The 23316-nt window shown below is 42.8% G+C and overlaps 2 protein-coding genes across 4 annotated transcripts in view; one reads left to right on the top strand and one right to left on the bottom strand.

Moving 5' to 3' along the window:
• LOC146673023 (NACHT, LRR and PYD domains-containing protein 3-like) overlaps window positions 1–23316 on the top strand; it is a 505210-nt gene that overhangs the window by 386704 nt on the left and 95190 nt on the right. The window lies entirely within an intron of this gene.
• On the bottom strand, window positions 4375–21175 carry LOC146673046 (protein NLRC3-like). Of its 3 annotated transcripts, none has more exons than XM_085401424.1 (9): window positions 20941–21175; window positions 20668–20709; window positions 13941–15738; window positions 11756–11929; window positions 11308–11481; window positions 10648–10821; window positions 8088–8261; window positions 5259–5305; window positions 4375–5097 (listed from the first exon to the last, which is right to left on the bottom strand). In XM_085401424.1, exons 1-9 carry the CDS (start codon window positions 21170–21172, stop codon window positions 4556–4558), a joined length of 3357 nt encoding a protein of 1118 aa, XP_085257550.1. In that variant the 5' UTR covers window positions 21173–21175; the 3' UTR covers window positions 4375–4555. The 3 variants fall into 3 exon arrangements, with proteins under 3 accessions (XP_085257550.1, XP_085257547.1, XP_085257548.1); XM_085401421.1 differs by lacking the exon at window positions 20668–20709 and having other exon boundaries at window positions 11308–11529; window positions 11693–11929; window positions 13941–14381; window positions 14430–15738; window positions 20941–21172; XM_085401422.1 differs by lacking the exon at window positions 20668–20709 and having other exon boundaries at window positions 20941–21172.

A 23316-nucleotide genomic window follows, 5' to 3' on the forward strand; every position in this document is an offset into this window, starting at 1 on the left:
TGTGCCTGTATGTCTGTGTCTATATGTCAGGTTGGGTATCAGACACCACCTCTCTGGGGACATCTCAGGCTCTCCAAGGTTTGGAGGCCTATCTCCACCCACCACCACTTCCCCTGCCAGTGGCGGACTCCCTCAGGTGTCGGTGCGTTGGTGGTTCTTTGTATCTGGGGGTGGGCGTCTGGGTACACACCGGCTCACTCCTTGGCGGCTGCTTATTGGGGCTCTCTCGGGCCACTTTGGAGGTGGGGTGCCCCCGGCCTCTCGGCCTGGGGCTCGGTCACTCAGGCACAGCTGGCTGCCGGCGGAGCTCACGGGCGCGTCACTGCAACTCCCCCTGGCTTCTGCTCCGCGGCTGCTGAGTGAGCCCTCATCTGGGACTCTCCTTAGCTCTTTCTGGGACAGTGGCGCGGCTTCCCCTCTGTGGGTCTTCCTTGGTCTCTTGTGTTCTGGGGGCCTCTGGATGTCTGGAGTTTTGATCTCCTCCATACCTGCTTCATGCCCTGGAGGACGGGGCTGTGGCCCCCCCACACCCTCTAGCAGATCATTACACGAAGGAACCTTTTAAAAAAAAAACAAGCGCGTCCATGCTCACAGGTGTACACACGGGTGATCACACAACCAAACTACACCCTTTTTGGCTCCTACCTCAAAGCACACTGTGTTCTGTTGATCTTATGTGCTGCACAATAATGTTTAATATTTAGTATTTACTGTCATATTCCCATATATCATTGTGATGTTGTTTATTCTATTACTCTTGTTCTCTTCTGCTTGTTGTCTTTTTTCTTTCTCAACAGGTGATCCAGGTGATCGATAGATGCATTTTTTCTTTATTTTTTCTACCCATTGTTACGAGTTCAAAATTGGGGATGGAGACAAGAGAAAAAACCACAATAACAACACTGGTCCGGCCGGGTTAAGTCAAACGGTGATTTTAATGATCACACGCGTGGGAGATGGACACTGTATGCAGACAGCATCAGATCTCAAAATGGTGGAGCATTGCTCAAACTCTTATAGCCTCTGGTTCTCCCACCTTATCATAAAAGCCTAAACATTTACATGCTTTTCTCTCACACGGCGCCTAAGCTACGACCTTGGCTCCCCGTTTATCTGCTCCTGCTGAGATGGGGCAGAAAACTCCAGCATGTTCCGTTCTCTTCTAATCAGACAAATAAGGCGATGACTTTCTGCGAACAGTATTTCTTATAACATCATAAAACAATATCATTCATTCACAATAAATCAGCAGTCTAATGTAATGCAGATCAGTTTAACTAATGCAATAGTTATCAGCTTCTTCTAATTCAGGAGAATAATGCAAACTAAAACTACATAATAATTCACAATCTTTAATTAGGGGTATAACATGGGATAAAATAATATTATAATCTAACACCATTCTGTTGGTTTTTGTTTTTTGCCCTTCTCCCCCGTCCCTCTTCTCAGCTGTTTCTCTTTCCCTCTTTCTTTCTCCCCTTCTTTCCCCCAGTCAAGTCTGTCCCGTATTCAGCAAGTGAAAATAAAATAAACAATAAAAGGTGAATCAAATGGACCATTATGGCAAGGCTGGGATGGTCAATTTGGTAAAGTAAATCCTTTCTTTGCCTTTAGACAATAATTCTGATGGCAAGAGAGCCAAACGGGACAGGCAAAAAAACAAAAACAATAATAAGTCCAACATAAAGACTGTAATCCCAAAGTTCTATCAGCATGTCAAATGTCCCACCAGAGGAGAAAACACTCTAGATCATGTTTACTCCAACATCAAGCATGCATATAGAGCCATACGCCTCCACTACCTCGGTCAGTCCGACCACATCTCCCTCCTGCTCTCCCCAGCCTACACCCCCCTCAGGCGCAGTGCCAGGCCCACCACAAAGACGGTTACGACCTGGCCGAAAAAGCTCTCTCCAAACTACAGGACTGCTTCACAGAGAAAGACTGGGACATATTTGAACACCAGGACCTAGAAACTTTCACAGGATCAGTACTGGACTACATCAAGTTCTGTACTGCAAATGTGACTGTGGACAAAAGCATTCAGGTTTTCCCAAACCAAAAACCCTGGATGACCAGCGAGGACTGCACACTCCTCAAAGCCCGCAATGCCGCCTTCAGGTCAGGTGACAGAGCTCTGTACAGAGCTGCTTGAGCTGACCTGAAAAGGGAGATTAAAAAAGCCAAGTCAGACCACAAAAGAAACATGGAGTCCCAGCTGTCCAGCACCAACACACGGGAGGTGTGGCAGGGAATGCAAGACATCATCAACCACAGAGGCTGTGAAAACAGAAAACCTGAGTGTGCAGCTGGCAGAGGAAGTAAACAGCTTCTTTGCCCACTTTGAAACACCACAACAGCAGCACTCATCTGCTTCAGCACTGCTCCCATCCTCATCCTCACCTGGTTCCTGCACCGCTCCATTCACTGTAACGGAGCACAATGTCAGACTTGTGCTCCTAGCAATGAACCCCAGGAAGGCGGCCGGTCCAGACGGAGTACCTGGCAAGGTGCTAAGAGCATGCGCACACCAGCTCACCCTCATCTTCACCAGACTCTTCAACCTCTCACTGGATCAGGCAGCCATACCATCCTGTCTAAAATCAGCCACAATCATCCCAGTGCCAAAGAAGTCTCCCATCTCCAGCCTGATTGATTACCGCCCTGTGGCCCTCACACCGGTAATCATGAAATGCTTTGAGAGACTAGTCCTTCAGCACATCAAGGATTACCTCCCCCCAGAATTTGACCCCCACCAGTTTGCATACCGTGCAAACAGATCCACAGAAGACGCCATCGCCACAGCGCTCCACTCTGTGCTGAGTCACCTAGAGCAGCGGCAGAGCTACGTCCGAATGCTCTTTGTGGACTACAGCTCAGCCTTTAATACAATCAAACTGGTCTCTCTTGGCCTCCCTCCTCTCACATGTGCCTGGATAAAGGACTTTCTTACAAACCGGCCCCAGACTGTAAGACTCGGCCCTCATCTCTCCTCCACTCGCACACTGAGCACCGCCTCCCCACAGGGCTGTGTGCTGAGCCCCTCCTGTATTCTCTCTACACCATAGGTGTCAAACTCTGGCCCGCGGGCCAAATTTGGCCCGCAGCCTAATTACATTTGGCCCGCGAAGCCATACCAAATTACTATTAGAGCTGGCCTACTGGTATTATACAGCTAATATATATATTGTTTAGTATTAAGCTTTGCTTGTTCCATATTCAGTTTTTCAGCAAAACGTGTTTGAGTCCATAAGAAAAGATTCATTCTTATATCTGGAGGAATAAATATATTTCAATAAATATTAACGTTAGCCCGCGACTTTGTTCTAGTTTTGAATTTTGGCCCACTGTGTATTTGAGTTTGACACCCCTGCTCTACACCCACGACTGCAGTCCGACCCACAACAACAATCTCATCATCAAGTTTGCTGATGACACCACAGTAGTCGCACTCATCTCAAAGGGAGAGGAAGTTCTGAAGCTGGCAGCATGGTGTTCAGAAAATAACCTGGCACTGAACACTAAGAAAACCAAAGAGCTCATTGTTGACTTCAGGAGACACAGCACCGACTTGGCCCCCCTCTACATCAACGGGGAGTGTGTGGAGAAGGTCCACACCTTCCGGTTCCTTGGTGTCCTCATCTCTGCTGACATCTCCTGGACAGACAAAATCTCAGCAGTCGTCAAGAAGGCCCAACCGCGGCTGCACTTCCTGAGAGTCCTCAAGAAGTATAAGCTGAACTCCAACCTGCTGCTGACCTTCTACCGCTCGTCCATTGAGAGCCTGCTAACCTACTGGATCACGGTATGGTGTGGCAGCTGCACCAAGGCGGATAGAGTGAGGCTTCAGAGTGTGGTCAAAACAGCACAGAAGATCATCGGCTGCCCTCTCCCCTCCCTGATGTACATTTATTCCTCCCGCTGCCTCAGCAGAGCAGCAAAAATTATCAAGGACAGCTCCCACCCTGGTTTCAACATGTTCAGCCTGCTTCCCTCAGGGAAGCGCTACAGGTGCATCAACACAAAAACCCACAGACTCAAAAACAGTTTCTTCCCCAAAGCCATAACCACCCTGAACTCACACATGCACCGATAACACAGCCCAGCCCCCCCCCCCGCCCAGCATGTTTGCACTGAGTAGGAGATGCTCTGTATCTTATTGTACAACTGTATAGTGACAAGAAAGGCATTCTATTCTATTCTATTCTGTACTGACACCAGTAACAAACATTTTGATTCATTTTAATGAGCTCAGACTTGAGCTGGTTGTGAACTGAGCTTCAGGGAAACACAACATACTGAGATTCACTGTGAAGCTTTGAGTGGAAAAAGAAAAATAACATGTGGATCCTGGAATAATGGGATCTCCCATCTTTAAAGGACTGAAGAGGAAGCAGTTTACAAGGAATCATTTAGAAGAGTTTCAAACATCAACTGATTGAATCCATGAATCTGAAAACGTGTTTGTGAGTGAAAGAGACAGACATGTACAGACTGAACTATCTGTTCAACAGTCAGAGTGTTTCTCTAACAGGAGACACTCTTTACACTCCACTCAGCACAGGGACACTGAGGCACCAGACCAGAGCCAAAACCCAGGATAAAGAGTTTGAGTGAATGTGGTGTTGAAGGTGTGGAGGTGGATCAGAGTATCAGAGGAGACTCTGTAGAAGGACAGAGTGCCAGCAGGACAGTCCACATACACTGCTACTCTGTTAGAGACAGAGGAGGAGGAGGAGGAGGAGGAGGAGGAGATGGATGTGTGTCTGTTATTGTGCCAAACAGAACGAGGACCATCATCAGAGCACTCCAGACTCCAGGACTGATCATTGTGTCCAAACAAACAGTCATCACTGTTTCCTTTCCTTCTGATTCTTCTGTAACTCACTGAAATATAAACGTCTCCTCTCCACTCGACCTCCCAGTAACAGCGACCAGTCAGACCATTTCTACACAGCAGCTGACGATAAACACCAAATCTGTCTGGATGATCAGGATATGACTGAAACTCCGTCACATGTGTCACCTTCCTGTTGTTGTCAGACAGTTGGAGGTTTGTGTGTACTGTGTTTGTGTCGATTGTGAGTTGACAGGAATCTGATGGAGAGAACAAACACAATCCAGCTGCAGTTATTGATCCATCATCTGTTCATTGATTGACACTTTGATGATGACTCCTGACATCAGAGATGTGAATGATGAAGATGGTTGAATGTGTGCTGCTTTGTTTTCATGAATCACATTAAAAACACACTTACACTTCCTCAGACCTGGTCTCAACCATCGGACTCCAGCAGGCTCCACCCTGAAAGGAGGAGGGGGGTCAGACCAGCACAGTCAGCATGCACACATGGACATTACATGGCTCTCATACACATACTGTTAAAAATTGATAAAGGAACAGTCCAACATTTTCACAAATACTCTTCGATCCAAACGTGGATCAAACTGCTGATGATTTGCACTGATCCTGATCTGTCAGTACTCCACTGTATTAAATGAAATATGACTGATTCAAACTGTGACCTTCATTATCTTTATATTCCTCTTCTGTTTAGCTGGAAAGAACACCTCGCTGCCTTTGCTGCCAGCTGGTTTTCTCCTGTTTGTGGCAGTGTGGTTACTGTACATGACCTCTGACCTCTGAATGAGTTTTCATGCCACCTTAAACCTATTCCTGTTCTGATTTAACAGCATATTTCTCCACATAGAAAAGCAGCAGAGCATTCAGTCCTTCACTCTCTAACTACTCCATCATGATGTAACACACCTGATCCTTCTCAGAGAAAGTAAGTTCTGCTTTTAATTCACACGTTGCAAAGTAAACATTAGAACTAGGGCTGGGTATCGTCACTGATTTCTAGAATCGATTCGTTTCCGATTCACAAGGTCCCGAATTGATTCAATCCACGATTCAATCCACGATTCGATTCAATTCAATTCGATTCAATTCGATTAGATTTGAATCTGGGAAATTTTGACAGTCAGAAATATTATAATTCAGATCAGTGCATTTACATATTTTTGTATGTATAAAAAGGAAGCTGACACTCGCAAGACTTTATCAAAGGTGTGAGCATCACAGCAGATGCCTTTTTGTCAAAGTAGCTGAAGATAAAACACAGAACAAAACATGAAGGTGGTTTTCCTGGCCTGGGATTTTATAAAAATATTCTGCAGTACATCAAAAATGAAAGAAAACCATTAATCAACATATGAACGTTACCTCTGACGTTACAGCGGTTTTATTAGAGACACGGCTAAGCGTTTTGCATTTTGCATAATTTTAAAAAGTTTACATTTGTTTAGTATTGAACGGCAGAAATGAGGCTTTCTTTTCGAAAGTATGTAAAACGAACAAAAACAGCGACCGAGAGTGCTGTAAACAACGGTAGACCTGTGAGTAACAAGCAAGCGAATAATGCAGAAAACAGACAGACAGAGAGAGAGAGAGAGCTGTGCATGAAGTGTGATTTTATTGTGGTGGAAGCAAAACAGCAAAAGTCAGAGGGAATTCATGACGATGTTTATGTGAAGCGTAGTTTGGATCTTTTTTTGCTGCTGGTTCGGTCAATATTGTTTGGAAAGAGATAAAACTAACAGCTTTATGATCAGCGCAAAAAGGGCATAAACACAAAGCGCGGACCTGCCGTCACATCAGAACCAGCGAGCTGTCGGCTTTCAGACCGTCAGCTGAGAAAGGCGACATCTCACTGATTCTGATCCGCGGGTCCGCGCTGTGTGTTTACATCTTTGTGCAGAATCAGTGTACCTGCTCTTTGTTGTTTGCTGTCTCCTCTGTTTTTTTTTCTCCTTACAGGTGACCCAGGAGTTGTTTTTTTTTTTTTTTTTTTTTTGTTTGTTTGTTTTTTTCTCTCTTCCCCCCCTTCTCACTGTCTCTTCTCCCCTTTGGTTTTCTTTCTTTCTCTCCCCCTCTTTCTTTCATTCTTTCCCCCTGTCCTATCCCACAGTCATATCTGTCCCGTTTGCAACTGAAAATAAAATAAATTCACAATTATAATAAAGGTCAAGCAAATGGACCAATATGGCAAGGCCATGATGATCCACTTGGTAAAATAAATCCGCTTGGCATCTTTCTTGGCCTCAAGACAACAATTCTGATGGCTATAGATCCAAACGGGACAAAAAAAAAAAAAAAGAATCAGTGTACCTGCTCTCATTTACTGTCTTAGCTGTTTGGTGGTTGTTGAAATTTTGTGATCTTTCACCTGAGATTCTGGCATTTCGGGCAAAATAAATTTATATTAAAAAAATCGATTCAGGATTTTAATGAATCGATTTCACGTTATCCAAGCCAGAATCTATTTTAATCGATAAATCGATTATAAAAACCCACCCCTAATTAGAACTTTCCTCATCTACAGGATTTTTAACAATTTAACATTTGAATATGATTCCTTTTTGTTTACCACCTGTTCTTGATCACATTGATCACTTCAATTATTGCATTACTATATTATCTGAATTTCATCAAGTTCTTTTTATATTGTGTATCTTTTAAGATGCCTAAATGCTGTTTCTGTCCTTTAATGTTTTGTTACATTGTTGATCACACCATGGCACCATCATCCTGTGTACTCTTCCTCTACTCACTGGGACAGCTTCCTCTGCTGCATCTCTGTCCTCCTCCATCCTAACATCATTTAACCTTAACTTTCCATTTTCTTTCTTTCTTTTCTTATTGAGCTCTCCACACAGGATTGTTTTCTTACTGTTGAGCCCCTTCATGTTCCCGAACATAAAATGTAGTTTTTTTTTACAACTATTTTAAAAGTGTATTACAGTAAGAGCCTCCATATCTAACCATAGTTCTAATGCCAGGTGCTCCAGATCATTTCTTTTACACAATTCGCTATATGTGATGTTTGGTTTAATGAATGTTGCACACCCTCCACTAGCTGCATCAAGCCTAACATATCTTACTTCAGTGTACCCATGGAAAAGTAAACCTTGGCTTAAGGGCCTCTGCTAGTTTCTTATGCTCCATCTTGATATTTTCTTCACTTTCTCCATGACACAGGAAATGTTTCCAGCTCTTTCTCCTCTATCGGACATTTTTTCTATACCTGAGAGTGTCCAGTCTCCAGCGTGGATCCTTCAGTCCAGCCGAGAGCAGCTTAATTCCTGAGTCTCCTGGATGATTGTAGCTCAGGTCCAGCTCTCTCAGATGGGAGGGGTTGGAGCTCAGAGCTGAGACCAGAAATGTGCAGCCTTCCTCTGTGATCAGACAGTGTGACAAACTGCAGACACACAAAACATTTGTGAACTTTTACATAAGGTTTGTCTTTGTTTTGCCTGTTTTCCCTAAATACAATGAGCCCCACTCATTGCATCCATTCAATTCAAGTTAGCTTTATGAAGCGACAACCAATATCAAAAGTTGGCTCAAGCTGTATAGCAGTGAGTTTGATGATGATGTTGTAGCATAAAGTGACCAATGCGGAGGGTTTATCGGCACCTTAAACCTTAAGTCTTTGAGTATATAAAGATCCCATAGAATAATATGCTTTTACAAGGTCTTGATGCATTCTCAATCATCCAGGAAAGTAAATCTCCAAAAGTTGATTCTGTTCATCTAGACATAGCGTTTTGTGGGAGAAACGTTTCGTCACTCATCCAAGTGACTTCTTCAGTCTAGGTTAACTGCAGGTTTAAATCTTATAAACAGTACATTTGCATAATGACTTAAACCAGCCCACTGAAGGAAAAAGAACAAGCCCACAACACAGACATCACATGGGGAGGCAGGTCAGAGACCGTTAGTATTATGGAAAAACACTGAAATGTACAATACAATGGTCAAGTCGAGGAGGGGGAAAAGAAAGATACCTCTACTCATGCTGGCCCCCTATGGGAGGACAGCATGAGAATAAGAAACAAAAAACTCCTCTGCACAAAGACCACATAAATGTCCACATCACAACATCATGAAGCACGTGACAAGCAACAGGGGTGGGTAAGGGGTGAGAAGTAAGCCGATGCAGACACAGCCATCCTGCCTTGCAGCTATTCATCCAGTGCTGGGCCCAGATCTGCCGTCCGACTCGGCCTTGGAGGGCACTTGGAACGAAGAGTCTAAACACAGTTTGTTATCAGGGGAGAAATTGTTTGTTATGTTCAGCTCCAGCCTTGAGACCGCAGCTGGCGCCGATATGGTAACCGCATGAAATAATGGTGGTGTTCTTGCTTTAGTGTTAACCACTGCATGTCAATTTTACATTTGATCTAATGTCCATCACTGTTTTGTCACCATTCCTGTTGGAGAGCCATGAGCCTCTCCATGATGTTATCCAGTTTGCTCAAAGAGCACGAGTGTTCATGACAGCCGTGAGCCTCTCCAAAAATTTGTCAGATGTTGTCAGAGTTTTAGTACTCACAAACTTTTCCTAGATGTCATCCGTGCTGCGTCTAATGAGCCCATTCTGAGAAGCCACGGCTCACTCCATCGTTCCAATCAAAATAGCGGGCAGCCTTGTGGGGATGTGAACAGCCATTTCCAATTTCCATCCATCCATCCATTCGCTTCTGCTTATCCTTTTCAGGGTCGCGGGGGGCGCTGGAGCCCATCCCAGCTGTCATAGGGCGAGAGGCAGGGTACACCCTGGACAGGTCGCCAGTCTGTCGCAGGGCCAACACACAGGGACAGACAACCATTCACACTCACATTCATTCACATCTAGTGACAATTTAGATTATCCAATTAACCTATCCCCACAAGCTGCATGTCTTTGGACAGTGGGAGGAAGCCGGAGTACCCGGAGGGAACCCACGCAAACACGGGGAGAACATGCAAACTCCACACAGAAAGACCCCGACCTGATGGTGGAATTGAACTCAGGACCTTCTTGCTGTGCGGCAACAGTGCTAACCACCGTGCCACCGTGGTCACCATTTCCAATCTCTTTATTCTTCAATAAGCCAGGTCCAATCAGCAAGAACCCTGTTATCATGGTTCCAAAAAGGTAGATGCGCTCGATCGACAGTCCCGCCAGGCACATGACCCTCTAGTCCTTCCACCCGTCCATCGTGTATCCGGCAGGGAACGTCCCTCCAGAACACACGGGCTCTCACAAACCCAGGTTTCTCATCGAGAAGAGGGTGTCAATTGCATTCAGGGACAAGTTGACCTAATCCATAATTCTTCTTTTAAGTTTTAGAGAACAGTCTGTGAGACTTTTCCAGGGTAGAGGGAGAGAAGTAGACAAGACTAGACAGAGACATGAGAAAGCCAAGCAGGAGCGATAAGGAAAGGGATAGGGAGAAAGTGTGACCGCCTTCATCAAGAGCCAAAGAAGAAGCCTTTAACAGAGAACTAAAAAAGAGAAGCCCCTGTCAGAATTCTCACTGCAGCGTTATAGTATCAACTAAAAGCTTTTTTACTGTAAATTTCATCAATATAGATCAAGAAAGGAAGAACCTAACTTGACCAAAAAGAACTTTAAGATTTCGTGTAGTCTTATGAGAATCCTTTTATAAAAATTTGTGAAGTATATGAAAATTACAAACAATAATTCAGAATCTAATAATCCAACCAAAAAGTATATAAAATAAACTTTTTTACTTTTTTAAATCAGTAATATAATGCAGATTCTAAATAATACAGAGTGGAAAACACTAAATCATGACCTGAGACTTTCTAGTTTACAATGTGGACTCTCCAGTGCATCAGACAGAAGCCTCACTCCTGAATCCTCCAGGTCATTGTCACTCAGGTCCAGCTCTCCCAGACTAGAGGATGTGAAGCTGAGAACTGAGGACAGAACTTCACAGCTTCTCCCTGACAGGTTACAGACACTAAGTCTGAAAAATAAAGAACACAAAGACAAGTGCTGCAGTGAGGATCTACAAGACTTCCAATATGCAATGTTGATTCATTGGCTAGAACTGCTATCACCTTATTTTAAAAACATCAGAAGCATGAAACCTCAAGTCTGAGGAGGTGTCTTCCTGTTAAAAGGGAGTTTTTCATTCCCACTGTCACCAAAGTTCTTGCTCATAGGGGGTCATATGATTGTTGGGTTTTTCTCTGTATCTATTATTGTACGATCTACTGTACAATATAAAGCGCCTTGAGGCGACTGCTGTTGTGATTTAGCGCTATATAAATAAAATTGAATTGAAATTGAAAGAAACCTAACTGTGACTAGGAAATGGCAAATAGTGAGCTACAACAACAAATGGATGAATGTACTCTTTTGAAACTACATTTTTAACAGGTTAATTATGTCATGAAAATATTGTCGATGTAATGAATGTAATGAAAAATAAAATATTCTTTGATCTGACCTCAGAGTTTTGAGTATACAATGTCGACTCTGCAGCGCAGCAGACAGAAGCTTTATTCCTGAATCCTGTAAGTTATTGTTACTCAAGTCCAGCTCTCGCAGACTAGAGGACTGGGAGCTGAGAACTGAGGTCAGTGCTTCATAACTTTTCATTGAAAGAAAACATCCACTTAATCTGGAAATAAAGAACAAGAGAAAAAAGTGTTTTGGTTCTGCATTGAGGAGTTAGCAGATTTAGCAATATTTAATGTTTCACAAGTGGCTGGAATTGCTATTGTCTTATTTTAAACACATGAAGAGCATCTGTCTCCCAAACCAAAACTCAGTGCTGTTTCCACCCAAGAAGTGTCTGAAAGCTGAAAATCCAATACCTGACAATTCTATCAGTTTTTGCCAGTGATTCAGTAATGCAACACAGATTTTTGAAGTGGAAAAGACTGAATCCTGACCTTAGACTTTTTAAGGTACAGTGTGGATGCTCCAGTGCAGTAGACAAAAGCATCATGCCTGAATGGCAGAGGTTGTTGTTACCCAGCTCCAGCTCTCTCAGACTTGAGGACTGAGAGCGGAGAACTGAGGACAACGCTTCACAGCTTCTCTCTGAGAGGAAACAATCACTCACTCTAAAAATAAAGAACAGAAAAAAACAAAATCACTACAATTAAATGTCTTAATGCTGTTAGGTTGGAAAGAAATACAGATTTTATTTTATTTAAATCATTAGATAAAGCTGTTTCATTATTTTATTTATAGACAATGCAAGTGTGCTCATGAACGAGTTGGCACTGCATGTTTTGAGGGCCATTCAAGAGTTAATTCAAGAGTTCTATTTGATACCATCAACAGTATTATTTCTCCTCCAACTCAGCATGCCCAGTTACTTTCTGATGAAGATTGTAATACTTTCCTCAGTCAATTCGTAAGGACTTGAGATCCAAACTTTCCTCAAGTGCCTCCCCTTATGAAGACACCCCTTGTTGTCTTGGGTCATTTACTTCCTTTTCTCCAATCACACATAATGACTTAATTACAGTTTTAGGTAAAATGAAACCTCATCATGCTCTATAGATATATTACCTCCCTCTGTTCTGTCCGGGTCTATCACCAGCATTGGTCCCACATTACTATCCATTATTAATAGCTCACTGAGGGAAGGCTGTGTTCCATCCTATTTTAAACATGCAGAAGCAACTCCTCTATTAAAAAAAACAGAAATCGTGATCCTAGCTCCACTAGTAATTATCGGCCTATTTTGAAATTGCCATTTTTAAGTAACTTACTAGACAAAATTGTTGAAAATCTGTACAGGTCCCTATTATGTAAATTACACATTCTTGACCATTTTCAGTCTGGCTTTCAAAAGCAGCACTCTACAGAGACCGCTCTCTTTAAAGTCTATAATGATCTATTAATGGCATCTGATGCAGGGAATTGTTCTGTGATCATTTTTCTTGATCTTAGTGCAACCTTCGATACCATCGACCACAAAATCCTACTTAACAGGCTCAAGGTTTTGGCTGGTATATCTGGCTCTGCCCTAGACTGGTTTTCTTCCTATTTATCAGATAGGACCTTTTCTCTTAGGATTGACAGGTTCGCCTCTGACATTGCTGCTCTGACCTGTGGGGTCCCACAGGGTTCAGTTTTAGGTCCATTATTATTTTCTTTTTATATGCTTCCTTTGGCTGGTATCATTCAATCTTTTAGCGACCTGTCTTATCATTTTTATGCTGATGACATTCAGCTGCATATGTCCTTTAAGCCTCATCAACTGGATAGGCTGTCCACCCTAGTCCAGTGTTTAACTCAGGTTTCTGATTCGCTTTCAGGCAACTACCTCATTCTAAATACTAACAAGACCAAGACCATGATCATAGCTCCTCCTGAGCTACATTCTAAAATCAGTCAGGTTCTTGCCTCTTTCTGTCCTTCCGTCAAGTAAAACATTTGAAATCTTGGAGTAATATTTGACACTTCTCTGGCCTTGACTCTCATGTAAAATCGTTGTCTCGTTCCTGTTTCTATCATTTAAGAAACATCTCCAAATTGCAACATATCATCTCTTCAGCTGAGCCAAGGTGTGAAAACGGGTGTGGGTCACAATCAGCCAGGGTTTCAGGTGAGCTCATTGTATGAAAGTTTGGCCCCTAACACCCATAGAAAATATTGCACGGGAGTCAGGGACACACAAACTCACCTGGAGCACACACACAGAGGACAGTCTGCACTTTGTTGTCTTTTTACACTGTAAATAAACGCACTCGCTTCATTTAAAGAGTCTTGCATTTGAGGCCCGTATCCACAGATTTATATTTTTATCATGTTTTTTCTCATAGTTCTTGCTATCAAGGGTGGGGAAACTAGTTATTGGGTTTAAGGAGAATTACTTTTTACATGAATTCAGTTTGGATAGCTTTTGTAGCTCACCTAAATCAGGATATAAAAACTGCATTTTGTACTTTGCTTTCATTGATGATCCAAAACATTTAAGTGTGACAAATACAATGAACAAACAAATCAAAATAACAAACAAAAACACAAAGTCCAAAAGACACCAATGACTTTCACCAAATAGCATTTGACTGTAAATGCTGGCAATTATTAAATTCAGTGAGAACAAACATATTTACTTACACAGCCTTGTTGGAGGCTTTGATCACTGGCAACAGCCTCAGAAGAGCCTCCTCTGAAGCAGAGTATTTCTTCAGGTCAAACACATCCAGATCTTTTTCTGATGACAGTAAGATGAATACCAGAGCTGACCACTGAGCAGGAGACAGTTGATCTGTGGAGAGACTTCCTGATCTGAGGGACTGTTGGATCTCCTCCACTAGAGAACAATCATTCAGTTCATTCAGACAGTGGAACAGATTGATACTTTTCTCTGAAGACAGATTCTCACTGAGCTTCTTCTTGATGTACTGGACTGTCTCCTGATTGGTCTGTGAGCTACTTCGTGTCTGTGTCAGCAGACCTCGTAGGAGAGTCTGATTGGTCTGCAGGGAAAGACCCAGGAGGAAGCGGAGGAACAAGTCCAGGTGTCCATTTGGACTCTGCAAGGTCTTGTCCACAGCACTCTGGTGGAGAGATTTTAGTCTTGGTGTATTAAATAATTTAGACCACATGGAGGTTGTTTCTTGTTCTTGCAGCAGATCTATTCCAGAGTTGACGAAGGTCAGATGGGCATGAAGAGCAGCCAGAAACTCCTGAACACTCAGATGGATGAAGCAGAACACCTTGTTCTGGTACAGTCCTCTCTCCTCTTTAAAGATCTGTGTGAACACTCCTGAGTACACTGAGGCTGCTCTGATATCGATGCCACACTCTGTCAGGTCTGATTCATAGAAGATCAGGTTTCCTTTCTGCAGCTGATCAAAAGCCAGTTTTCCCAGAGACTCAATCATCTTCCTGCTCTCTGGACTCCAGTGTGGATCTGTCTCAGCTCCTCCATCATACTTGACCTTCTTCACTTTGGCCTGAACCACCAGGAAGTGGATGAACATGTCGGTCAAGGTCTTGGGCAGCTGTCCTCCCTCTCTGGTTTCCAGCACATCCTCCAGAACTGTAGCAGTGATCCAGCAGAAGACTGGGATGTGGCACATGATGTGGAGGCTTCGTGATGTCTTGATGTGGGAGATAATCCTGCTGGCCTTTTCCTCATCTCTGAATCTCTTCATGAAGTACTCCTCCTTCTGTGGGTCAGTGAACCCTCTGACCTCTGTCACCATGCCAACACAGTCAGGAGGGATCTGATTGGCTGCTGCAGGCCGTGTGGTTATCCAGAAGTGAGCATATGGAAGAAGATTTCCCCTGATGAAGTTAATCAGCAGGACATCCACCGAGGTGGACTCTGTAATATCAGTCACACTCTCTGTGTTGCTGAAGTCCAAAGGAGGTCGACACTCATCCAGACCATCAAAGATGAACACAACCTGGAAGCCTTCAAAGCTGCAGATTCCTGCTTCTTTGGTTTCAGTAAAGAAGTGATGAACAAGTCCCACCAAGCTGAACTTTTCCTCTTTCAGCACATTCAGCTCTCTGAAAGTGAATGGAAATATGAACTGGATGTCCTGGTTGGCTTTGTCTTCAGCCCAGTCCAGGGTGTATTTCTGTGTTAAGACTGTTTTCCCAATGCCAGACACTCCCTTTGTCAGCACTGTTCTGATTGGTTCATCTCTTCCATGTGAGGCCTTAAATATGTCTTCTTGTCTGACTGTTGTTTCTGGTCTGTCTGGTTTCCTGGCTGCTGTTTCAATCTGTCTGACTTCATGTTCATCATTGACCTCTGCAGTCCCTCCCTCTGTGATGTAGAGCTCTGTGTAGATGTGATTCAGAAGGGTTGGGTTTCCTGCTTTAGCGATCCCCTCAAACACACACTGGAACTTCTTCTTCAGCTTAGATTTAAGTTTACCCCGACACTTTTGAAGAACCTCTGAATTAAACACAGCAGATAAGATGATTTGTCAGTTTAAACAGTTTCAAGAACTGTTTTTTAATTGTTTATTTTTTTGCATCTTTATGATAACCGAAACCTTAAATCTCATCAGATATTTCAGTCAAATAATCTCACATCAAATTAGGCCTTCTACTCGACCATGTCTTATTTTCATTTTTAAAAAATGGTACAAAGTGTGGATGGGCTTCCATTTTTAGGTATATATGTGTAACCCAAGTAAAAACAGATGCATAAATAGCAAGAGACAAGTGAAGTCTAATAATATGAATAGCAAAGAGATAAATTGATTTATTGAATCTTGTTATTTAGTTAAAGGTCAAAGTTCATGTAAAATGGTTTGAAACATGTTGACGTTGTTTAAAATAAGTAATCATTCTTTTGTTGTGAATTCCTTGGTGGGGGGAGGAGGGTGGCAACATGGCGCCTGTGTTCGGCTTGGCCGCTGTTGCTGCTCAGTGTGTTTGTTTGTCGACTGCTTCAATATATTGTTTTTTATCTTGTCATCTCAGCTGTGATATATCATGGTCTATTTGCTACTCGGATCTACAGTTCACAAAGTTTGTTGACTATCAAAGTATGTTTGGAAAAACACTTTTGACAGCTGGCAGAGCTACCACCAGGCTTTCCCTCCACCGTTTGTCCGCCCTCCTCCCTCTCCCGACTACCTGTACCTGTTCTTAGCTGCAAGCAAAAACCTAGGAGCAAGAACAAGGTTAAGAAGATCGTCTAGAAGGGGCTGTAGGGCTGGTGTGTAGGCTAAAAGGAAACACACCCGACAGAGGGGAATTCTTCTGCTCCATGGTAGACAACGTCTCCAGTATTTGGTACCAGTCCAATCAAGAAAGTGGAACCGGCTGTTCAAACCCCCACAAGGCTGCCCTCTGGGATTGAAATGATGGGACGAGGCGTGAGTTTCTCAAAATGGGCTCATTGAGTGCAGCACGGATAAGATCTTGGAGAAGCTTATGGCTGCCGTGAATACTCAGAACAAGACCTCTGAGTGCAAACTGGATTACATCTGGAGGGGCTCACTCGGAATAACACCTCTGAGCGCAAACTGGATCACACCTTGGAGAAGCTCACTGCGGTCGTGAGTTCTCAGAATCGGCTCTTTGAGCACAAGAATGACAACATCACAGAGCGTAAGTTTGATACCATCATGGAGAAGCTCACGGCTCTCCAACGGGAGATTGAGAGACCAGTGTACTGTTAGGACAGCTTTGAAATTCATATGAGTTGATCGCAAAGTAAAAACCACCATCACTTCATGCAGAGACCCCTTCGGCGCCAGCTGCAGTCTCAAGGCTGGAGCTGAACAACAACACCCTGATAATAGACTGTGCTTAGACTGTTCTTCCCATTCTATGCAAGGCCACCTGGGTTGGCTGGAAGACTGTTTACTTAGCCTGGCAGGGCGAAGGACACTGTCTCAGCTGAACTTTGGACACATACACACACACACACACACACATATATACACATGCAGATGTACACTCATCCCCCCTCCCCCTCCAAACGCCTTCGACGCTTATTCCCTTCCGATGCTGACGGTGGATCAAAGAGACCAGCGCACAGGCTGCAGGCCCGGATGCACTGTCTACATTGGCTGTCTCTCACCCTTTACCCACCCCTGTTGCTTGTCATGTGTTTCTTTGGTGTATTAAGAGTTTTTTCATGTGGTATGTGCAGAGGTGGGGTTTTTTTCTGTTCTTAAACTGATCTCCCTGTTGGAGGTTAGTCTGGGGGAAAGTTGTTTTTTTCTCCTTATCTTTCCTCATGTGGTGCTTTTTCCATGTTATACCTCTCTGACCTGCCTTCCCCATGTGATGTTTGTGTAATGTATGTATGGTCGGAAGGGTAAGACGGCGCTGGCATGGCTGGCAGCCTTAACCCAATTTCCCTCGGGATGAATAAAGTATGATCAATCAATCAATCAATCAATCAATCATTCAATCACGGGCAAACAGAACAATTACCGGGATCGGTGTCATGTCTGGAGATGTGGGAGTTTTCACCTTGGCCTGTCATTCTACAAGACCACAATTCCACAGCTAGAGGTACAGGGAGACTAAGTCCTCATTCCAGGTGTCTGCTGTCAATTCCCCGTCAATCAGCTATTGATGACGTCAGCCTGTCACCTCTGCTTCAGATTGCTCTCCTGAATGCTTGCTCCATAGCCTACAAATCATTTGTACTGAATTCACTGTTTCTTACTAAATCTTGGCAGCGGGAGAATGAATCTATCCACCTTAATGAGCTCTGCCCACTCGACTGTCACTTCATTGGGACTCTGTGTTTGGACCGCCCTGGTGGTGGTCTAGTAACCATTCACCAGATCAGTTTCACTTGCAGAGCTATGGACTCTGAGTCTTTCCCTTCCTTTGAGTCAGCTTCTTTAGGTTGGTTCATCAGATATATCTCATTGTACAGGGTGGGCCATTATATGGATACACCATAATAACATGGGAATGGTTGGTGGTATTAAAGTCCTATTTGTGGCACATTAGTATATGTGAGGGGGCAAACTCCTCAAGATGGGTGGTGACCATGGTCGCCATTAAGAAGTCCCCCATCTTGAATACAACTTTTGTTTTTTCAATAGGAAGACGGCCATGTGACACATCAAACTTTTTGGTAATGTCACAAGAAAAACAAACTGGTGTTTGTATTCAAGATTTTACGGACTTTTTATGTTCGATTATTAAACTTGAGAAGGTCTTAATGATTGGGGATTTCAACCTTCACATGGATGATCTTAGCTGTAGCATGGCCTCTGACTTTCTATCCATTACAGACTCTTTTAATTTTATTCAGCATGTCTCTGGACCCACCCATGTTAAAGGCCACACCTTGGACCTCGTGTTTTCTCTTGACTTAGACATAATTAATGTCTGTGTTAAGGACCTACAAGTGAGTGACCATTCCGGTGTTATTTTTATTCTTAGCTTCCCTCTGTACACACCATCTTCTAATCTCATGTTCCATAAGCGGTTCATAAATCAGGATGTTGCTTTGAAGGCTGCACTGATGCTAATGTTGCTACACAGTGCTTCAACAATCACTGCTTGGAGATTTTAAATTCGGTGGTACCTATGAAATCTGTCATTGCTGCCCCAAAAAGAGCTCGTCCACAGATAAATGATGACGTAAGGAAGGTCAAAAGAATCTGTAGAAAAGTAGAACACCTTAGGAAATCAACTAAACCTAAAGTTCACAGACTCCACCTTAGGGAACTTTGGGTTTCCCTGCATGAAACCATAAAAACAGCCAGATCAGGATATATTTCTCAGTTAATCTTATCAAGCAAGAGAAATTCCAAGGTACTGTTTGACTCCATAAACTCTATTGTTTCCCCCATGGTCCACCCAAGTATCCGTGTCCTCTATATCTGAGACTGATGACTTTCTAAGCTTCTCTGTGGATAAAGTTAATAATGTCTGTATGAGCACTGGTTCTTCAATACCGTCTGTTTGTGTCTCTGGGCCACCTCCCCCTCATTTACTGTCAGTGTTTAACCCAATGATCATGCATTACTTTTCACTCCTGCTGAATAAACGTCACATTCTAAGGACCTATTCATGAGATTGCTCCCTAATTAGACTCCACGTCCCAAGGACCTCAACAGCTCAACAGTCAGGCCGGTGGCTCTGACATCCCAACTGATCAAGACCCTGGAGTGGATGGTCCTGGCACTGCTTCAGCTCCTGGCGAGCTCATGATGATGCCATCGTTCACATCCTATATCATTCCCTCTCTCACCTGGAGACCGCTGGGAACACTGTGAGAATCATATTCTTTGATTTCTCCACTGCCTTTAACACCATTCTTCCCACAGTTCTGAAGGACAAGCTGTAAAACCCAGGAGCGGACCATCACTTCGCTGCATGGATACCACAGTATGTCAGAACTTAGGGCTGTGTATCGGACTGGGTCGTCTGCAGTACCGGGGCCCCACAGGGAACGGTTCTGGCTCCGTTCCTCTTCACCATCTACACTGCAGACTTCTCCCACAACGCCACCCAGTGCTTCCTGCAGAAATTCTCTGATCACTGTACAATAGTCAGCCTCAGGACTGATGGGGACGACAGGGAGTATAGAGAAGTGACCCAAGACTTTGTGGACTGGTGCCAGTAGAACCATCTCAAGATCAACAGTGGAAAAAACCAAGGAGCTGGTGCTAGACTTCCGCAGGCACAAACATCCTCCACTGCAACCACTGAACACCCAAGGTATGGACATTGAGCCTGTAGACAGCTGTGGAGGCTCAGGTCTTTTGGAGTGAAGACCTTGTATGACTCTGTGATGCCCTCAGCTAACTTTTACGGTGTGGTCTGCTGGGGTGGCAGCAATTCTGCATCTCTGCGGGGGACAGAAAGAGACTGAACAGGCTGATCTGGAGGGCCAGCTCTGTTCTAGGATGTTGGACAACATCTGCAACCCAATGCAGAATATTCTGACAGCAATAAGCAGCTCCTTCAGTGGGACATAGAGATTTTGCAGGTCTTACCTTCCAACTGCTGTCGGACTACAACATGGTCTCTGCAGATGACCATGAATGTGCAGACAGACACAAACATCCAATACACCATGATAGCCTTTGCCCAGTCTCCCTTATATGCAATATTATGTGCAATACCAACTGCATTTTTTTTCTTCCTACTATAACAGAGAATTTTATTCTATTTTGTTGGTACTTCATTCTATTGTATTTAGTATGTTATTGTTGTTATATAGTCTGTTATTCTATTTTATCTTATCCTATTGTATTGTGATTACTGCTCTTAAACTTGTTCTTTCTGTTGTGACCCATAAAATTTCCCACGTGTGGGACAAATAAAGATTTATCTTATCTTATCTTACGATTATCTTATCTTAGTCTCTACAGACTAACTAATGAATTCTTACCTTCTGATGAAAGTGATGAAGCTTTCTGTGCTGAGGGACTTCCTGTTGGAGGAAAGTGCACTTTGAATCATGAGCTGGTCTTTTCAAAAATGAAAACCATCATGGCTTCAAAATGATGTAAATATAACATTTCTACATCGTTTCAGGAGAAAAGAAGTCAAAGTCAAAGTCAAACTAAAAAGGTATAAGTTTAAAACATTTCATAAAATACAATTTGTTGTTGTTTCTGCATGCTGCACTGAACTTTTAATGTGTCTTTTTTCTTTTACTAACCTTCTTTCATCTTCTCTAAAATCTGCATCGCTACCTCCATCACATGGTCTGAATACGCCTGCACCATCACGTCTACAGTTTTCAGCCTGTCTGCATTCTCCAGCTGGCACTTATAGATTTTGGGGAATTCACCTCCAGGTTCATACTGCAGGTAAAAGTGAAAAAGCTTCAGCTCCTCCTCTCCCAAATTCTTCAACGTTTCAAGCAGCTGAACTGGTAAGGCCTTCTCCATCTCTGATCTGTAAAACATGCCGACATGTAAATGGTGAGTCTTAACACATCTTTTTACTTATTTAGTATATTTCAGAGTAGATTACAAATTTAATCTGGTTTTTTAGGATTTACTTAGAAGTGACTTCCATGGATGGATTCCTCTGTGATGGGAATGACATATATTTAATGATAAAGAATCAATAATGAATTCTTGTCATGGGATGTGACAAGAACTGACCTAAAAATGTCAAAAGATCATTAAACCTGAGTTGTATTAGAATTAAGTGTGTCATTTAGTTAACAATAACCTATAGTGGTCATAGGTATATTTTATTTAATGTACTTTCACCTGTAACACTGCTGTTAATATATAAATTAAAGAGAAACTCCTGGAATCAAACAAACTGTCAAAAAAACAAAAAAACAAAAAACAAAGAGGGCTTGCAATCTTTAGACAAGTCTATTATAAAAACAAAGACAAAACAAATAAAGAAAATAAAAGGACAAGGTGCCAGACAAAGATAAACACTCAAATTAGTTCTATCAGGAGTTTCATATATACTTGCACAGTTTAACATGAGGTTTCTAAAACTGAACTAGAGTCAGAAATTTGGCACCAAGAAGAAATGTATAGTAATCAAAGTTACAGTATAATTATCTGATGATGGGATAACTAGGTTAGAGCAGACAAACACATGAGGATCAACTTCAACCTAAAGCCACTCAGGGCTGAAAACACATGCTGGAAATGACGCACTCACTCTACAACATCACACTAGTTTCATACAAATCAAAGTCAAACCTACTTTATGCTGTTTTCATATGGCCATTTCAAATGCTCATTGTAATAGAGTGAATTGTTGCCCCCCAGTGGTAAAATGTTACAGGGCTAGTTCTTGGTTGACCAACATATAACAAGGTTCAAGGTTCAAGGTTCTTTATTTGTCACATGCATAGTTATACAAGTATAACACACAGTGAAATGTAGCCTGACACGCTCCTCGACATGTGCAAAAATTGGGGGGGGGGGGGGGGGGGGGGGGGGTGTAGAGGAAGAACATTATATATATATATATAGTATATACACTGGGTGAATGTGCAGTAGTAGCAGCAAGCAGGTGAATTCTGTACATTAATATGAATAGACATCTGACTATTTTACAGGATAGACAATATAAACATATTTAAAATTAAAGGAATTTGAAATGTACATTGTGCCTTGGTGCCTCGGTGCCCTAACAAAAAAGGTAGTTTGCTAAGAAAACAACAAGTTAGTGTGTGATGTCCTGCTGTTCAATAAAGCACGTATCCACGTCCTTCTGTCCTGATCTTTTCAAAGACCCTAATCCAGAATATCACACTCACTAAACAATTTGTGCTCCTCCATCCAGCAACACCTGAAACAACTGAGTGGAAGTTCCTACCTACACTGTGTTTGAAGCAAAGCACAAAGGAGACATCTGCTGAAGCAGCTGGAGTCCTACAGACACTCAGCCTCTTCATTTCAGAAACACCTCCTACAACATCCATTCTTTACGCTCTGGATGTATCCCAATTCAGGGGCTGCCCTTCAAGGATGCATTTTGTGACTCGGATTAAAAAGATGCATAAATAGTAAAAGATAAGTGAAGTCTAAGAACATAAATATCAAAGAGTAAAATTCATCTATTTAAATTTGTTGTTTGTTAAAAAGATCAAAGTTCAGGTAAAATGATTAAAACACGTTTGCATTGTTTAAAATGAGTTATCTTTCTTTTATTGTGAATTGCTTGTGAGAACTGTAATTTCCTACGGGGATATGGTGTGTGAAGGTAACACAGGGTGGAGAAGGAAAAAGGGAAAAAGGGAGAGAGCGCAAGGAGAGAGGGCGGTGGTGCGCAGTGTTGCCAACTCCCCAGTAAGGAAAATCGCTATTGGCTGTCCTTAAAGTTGCCAAATGACATCATCGCATAATTTCCATAATTGGTCATGCTAATGTAATTGTAACCTACGTTGTTGGAGAGATAAATAACATCGTGGAAGAGACATAAAGTGAGTAAAAAATACCCTAAATGCATTTAGAAATTATTTAGAACTACAAATTAAATTTATTTTAGCAATTATTGTTTTTTTTAACGTCACAAATCCAACCCTGCACCTTTATCTGGGCTTGGACTGGCAAAA

Source organism: Rhamphochromis longiceps, linkage group LG3 (genome assembly GCF_057381845.1).
Source record: "Rhamphochromis longiceps isolate RC_006_pf linkage group LG3, R_longiceps_female_GT1.1, whole genome shotgun sequence".
Lineage (NCBI taxonomy): Eukaryota > Metazoa > Chordata > Actinopteri > Cichliformes > Cichlidae > Rhamphochromis > Rhamphochromis longiceps.

Coding starts and splice junctions, on each gene's coding strand:
- LOC146673046 (XM_085401421.1), bottom strand. CDS start 21,172: ATGGAGAAGGCCTTACCAGTTCAGCTGCTTGAAACGTTGAAGAATTTG. Junction 11,530..11,692: donor ACTGAATCACTGGCAAAAAC/TGATAGAATTGT, acceptor AATCTGCTAACT/CCTCAATGCAGAACCAAAAC. Junction 10,822..11,307: donor TGTATACTCAAAACTCTGAG/GTCAGATCAAAG, acceptor TTTATTTTTCAG/ACTTAGTGTCTGTAACCTGT.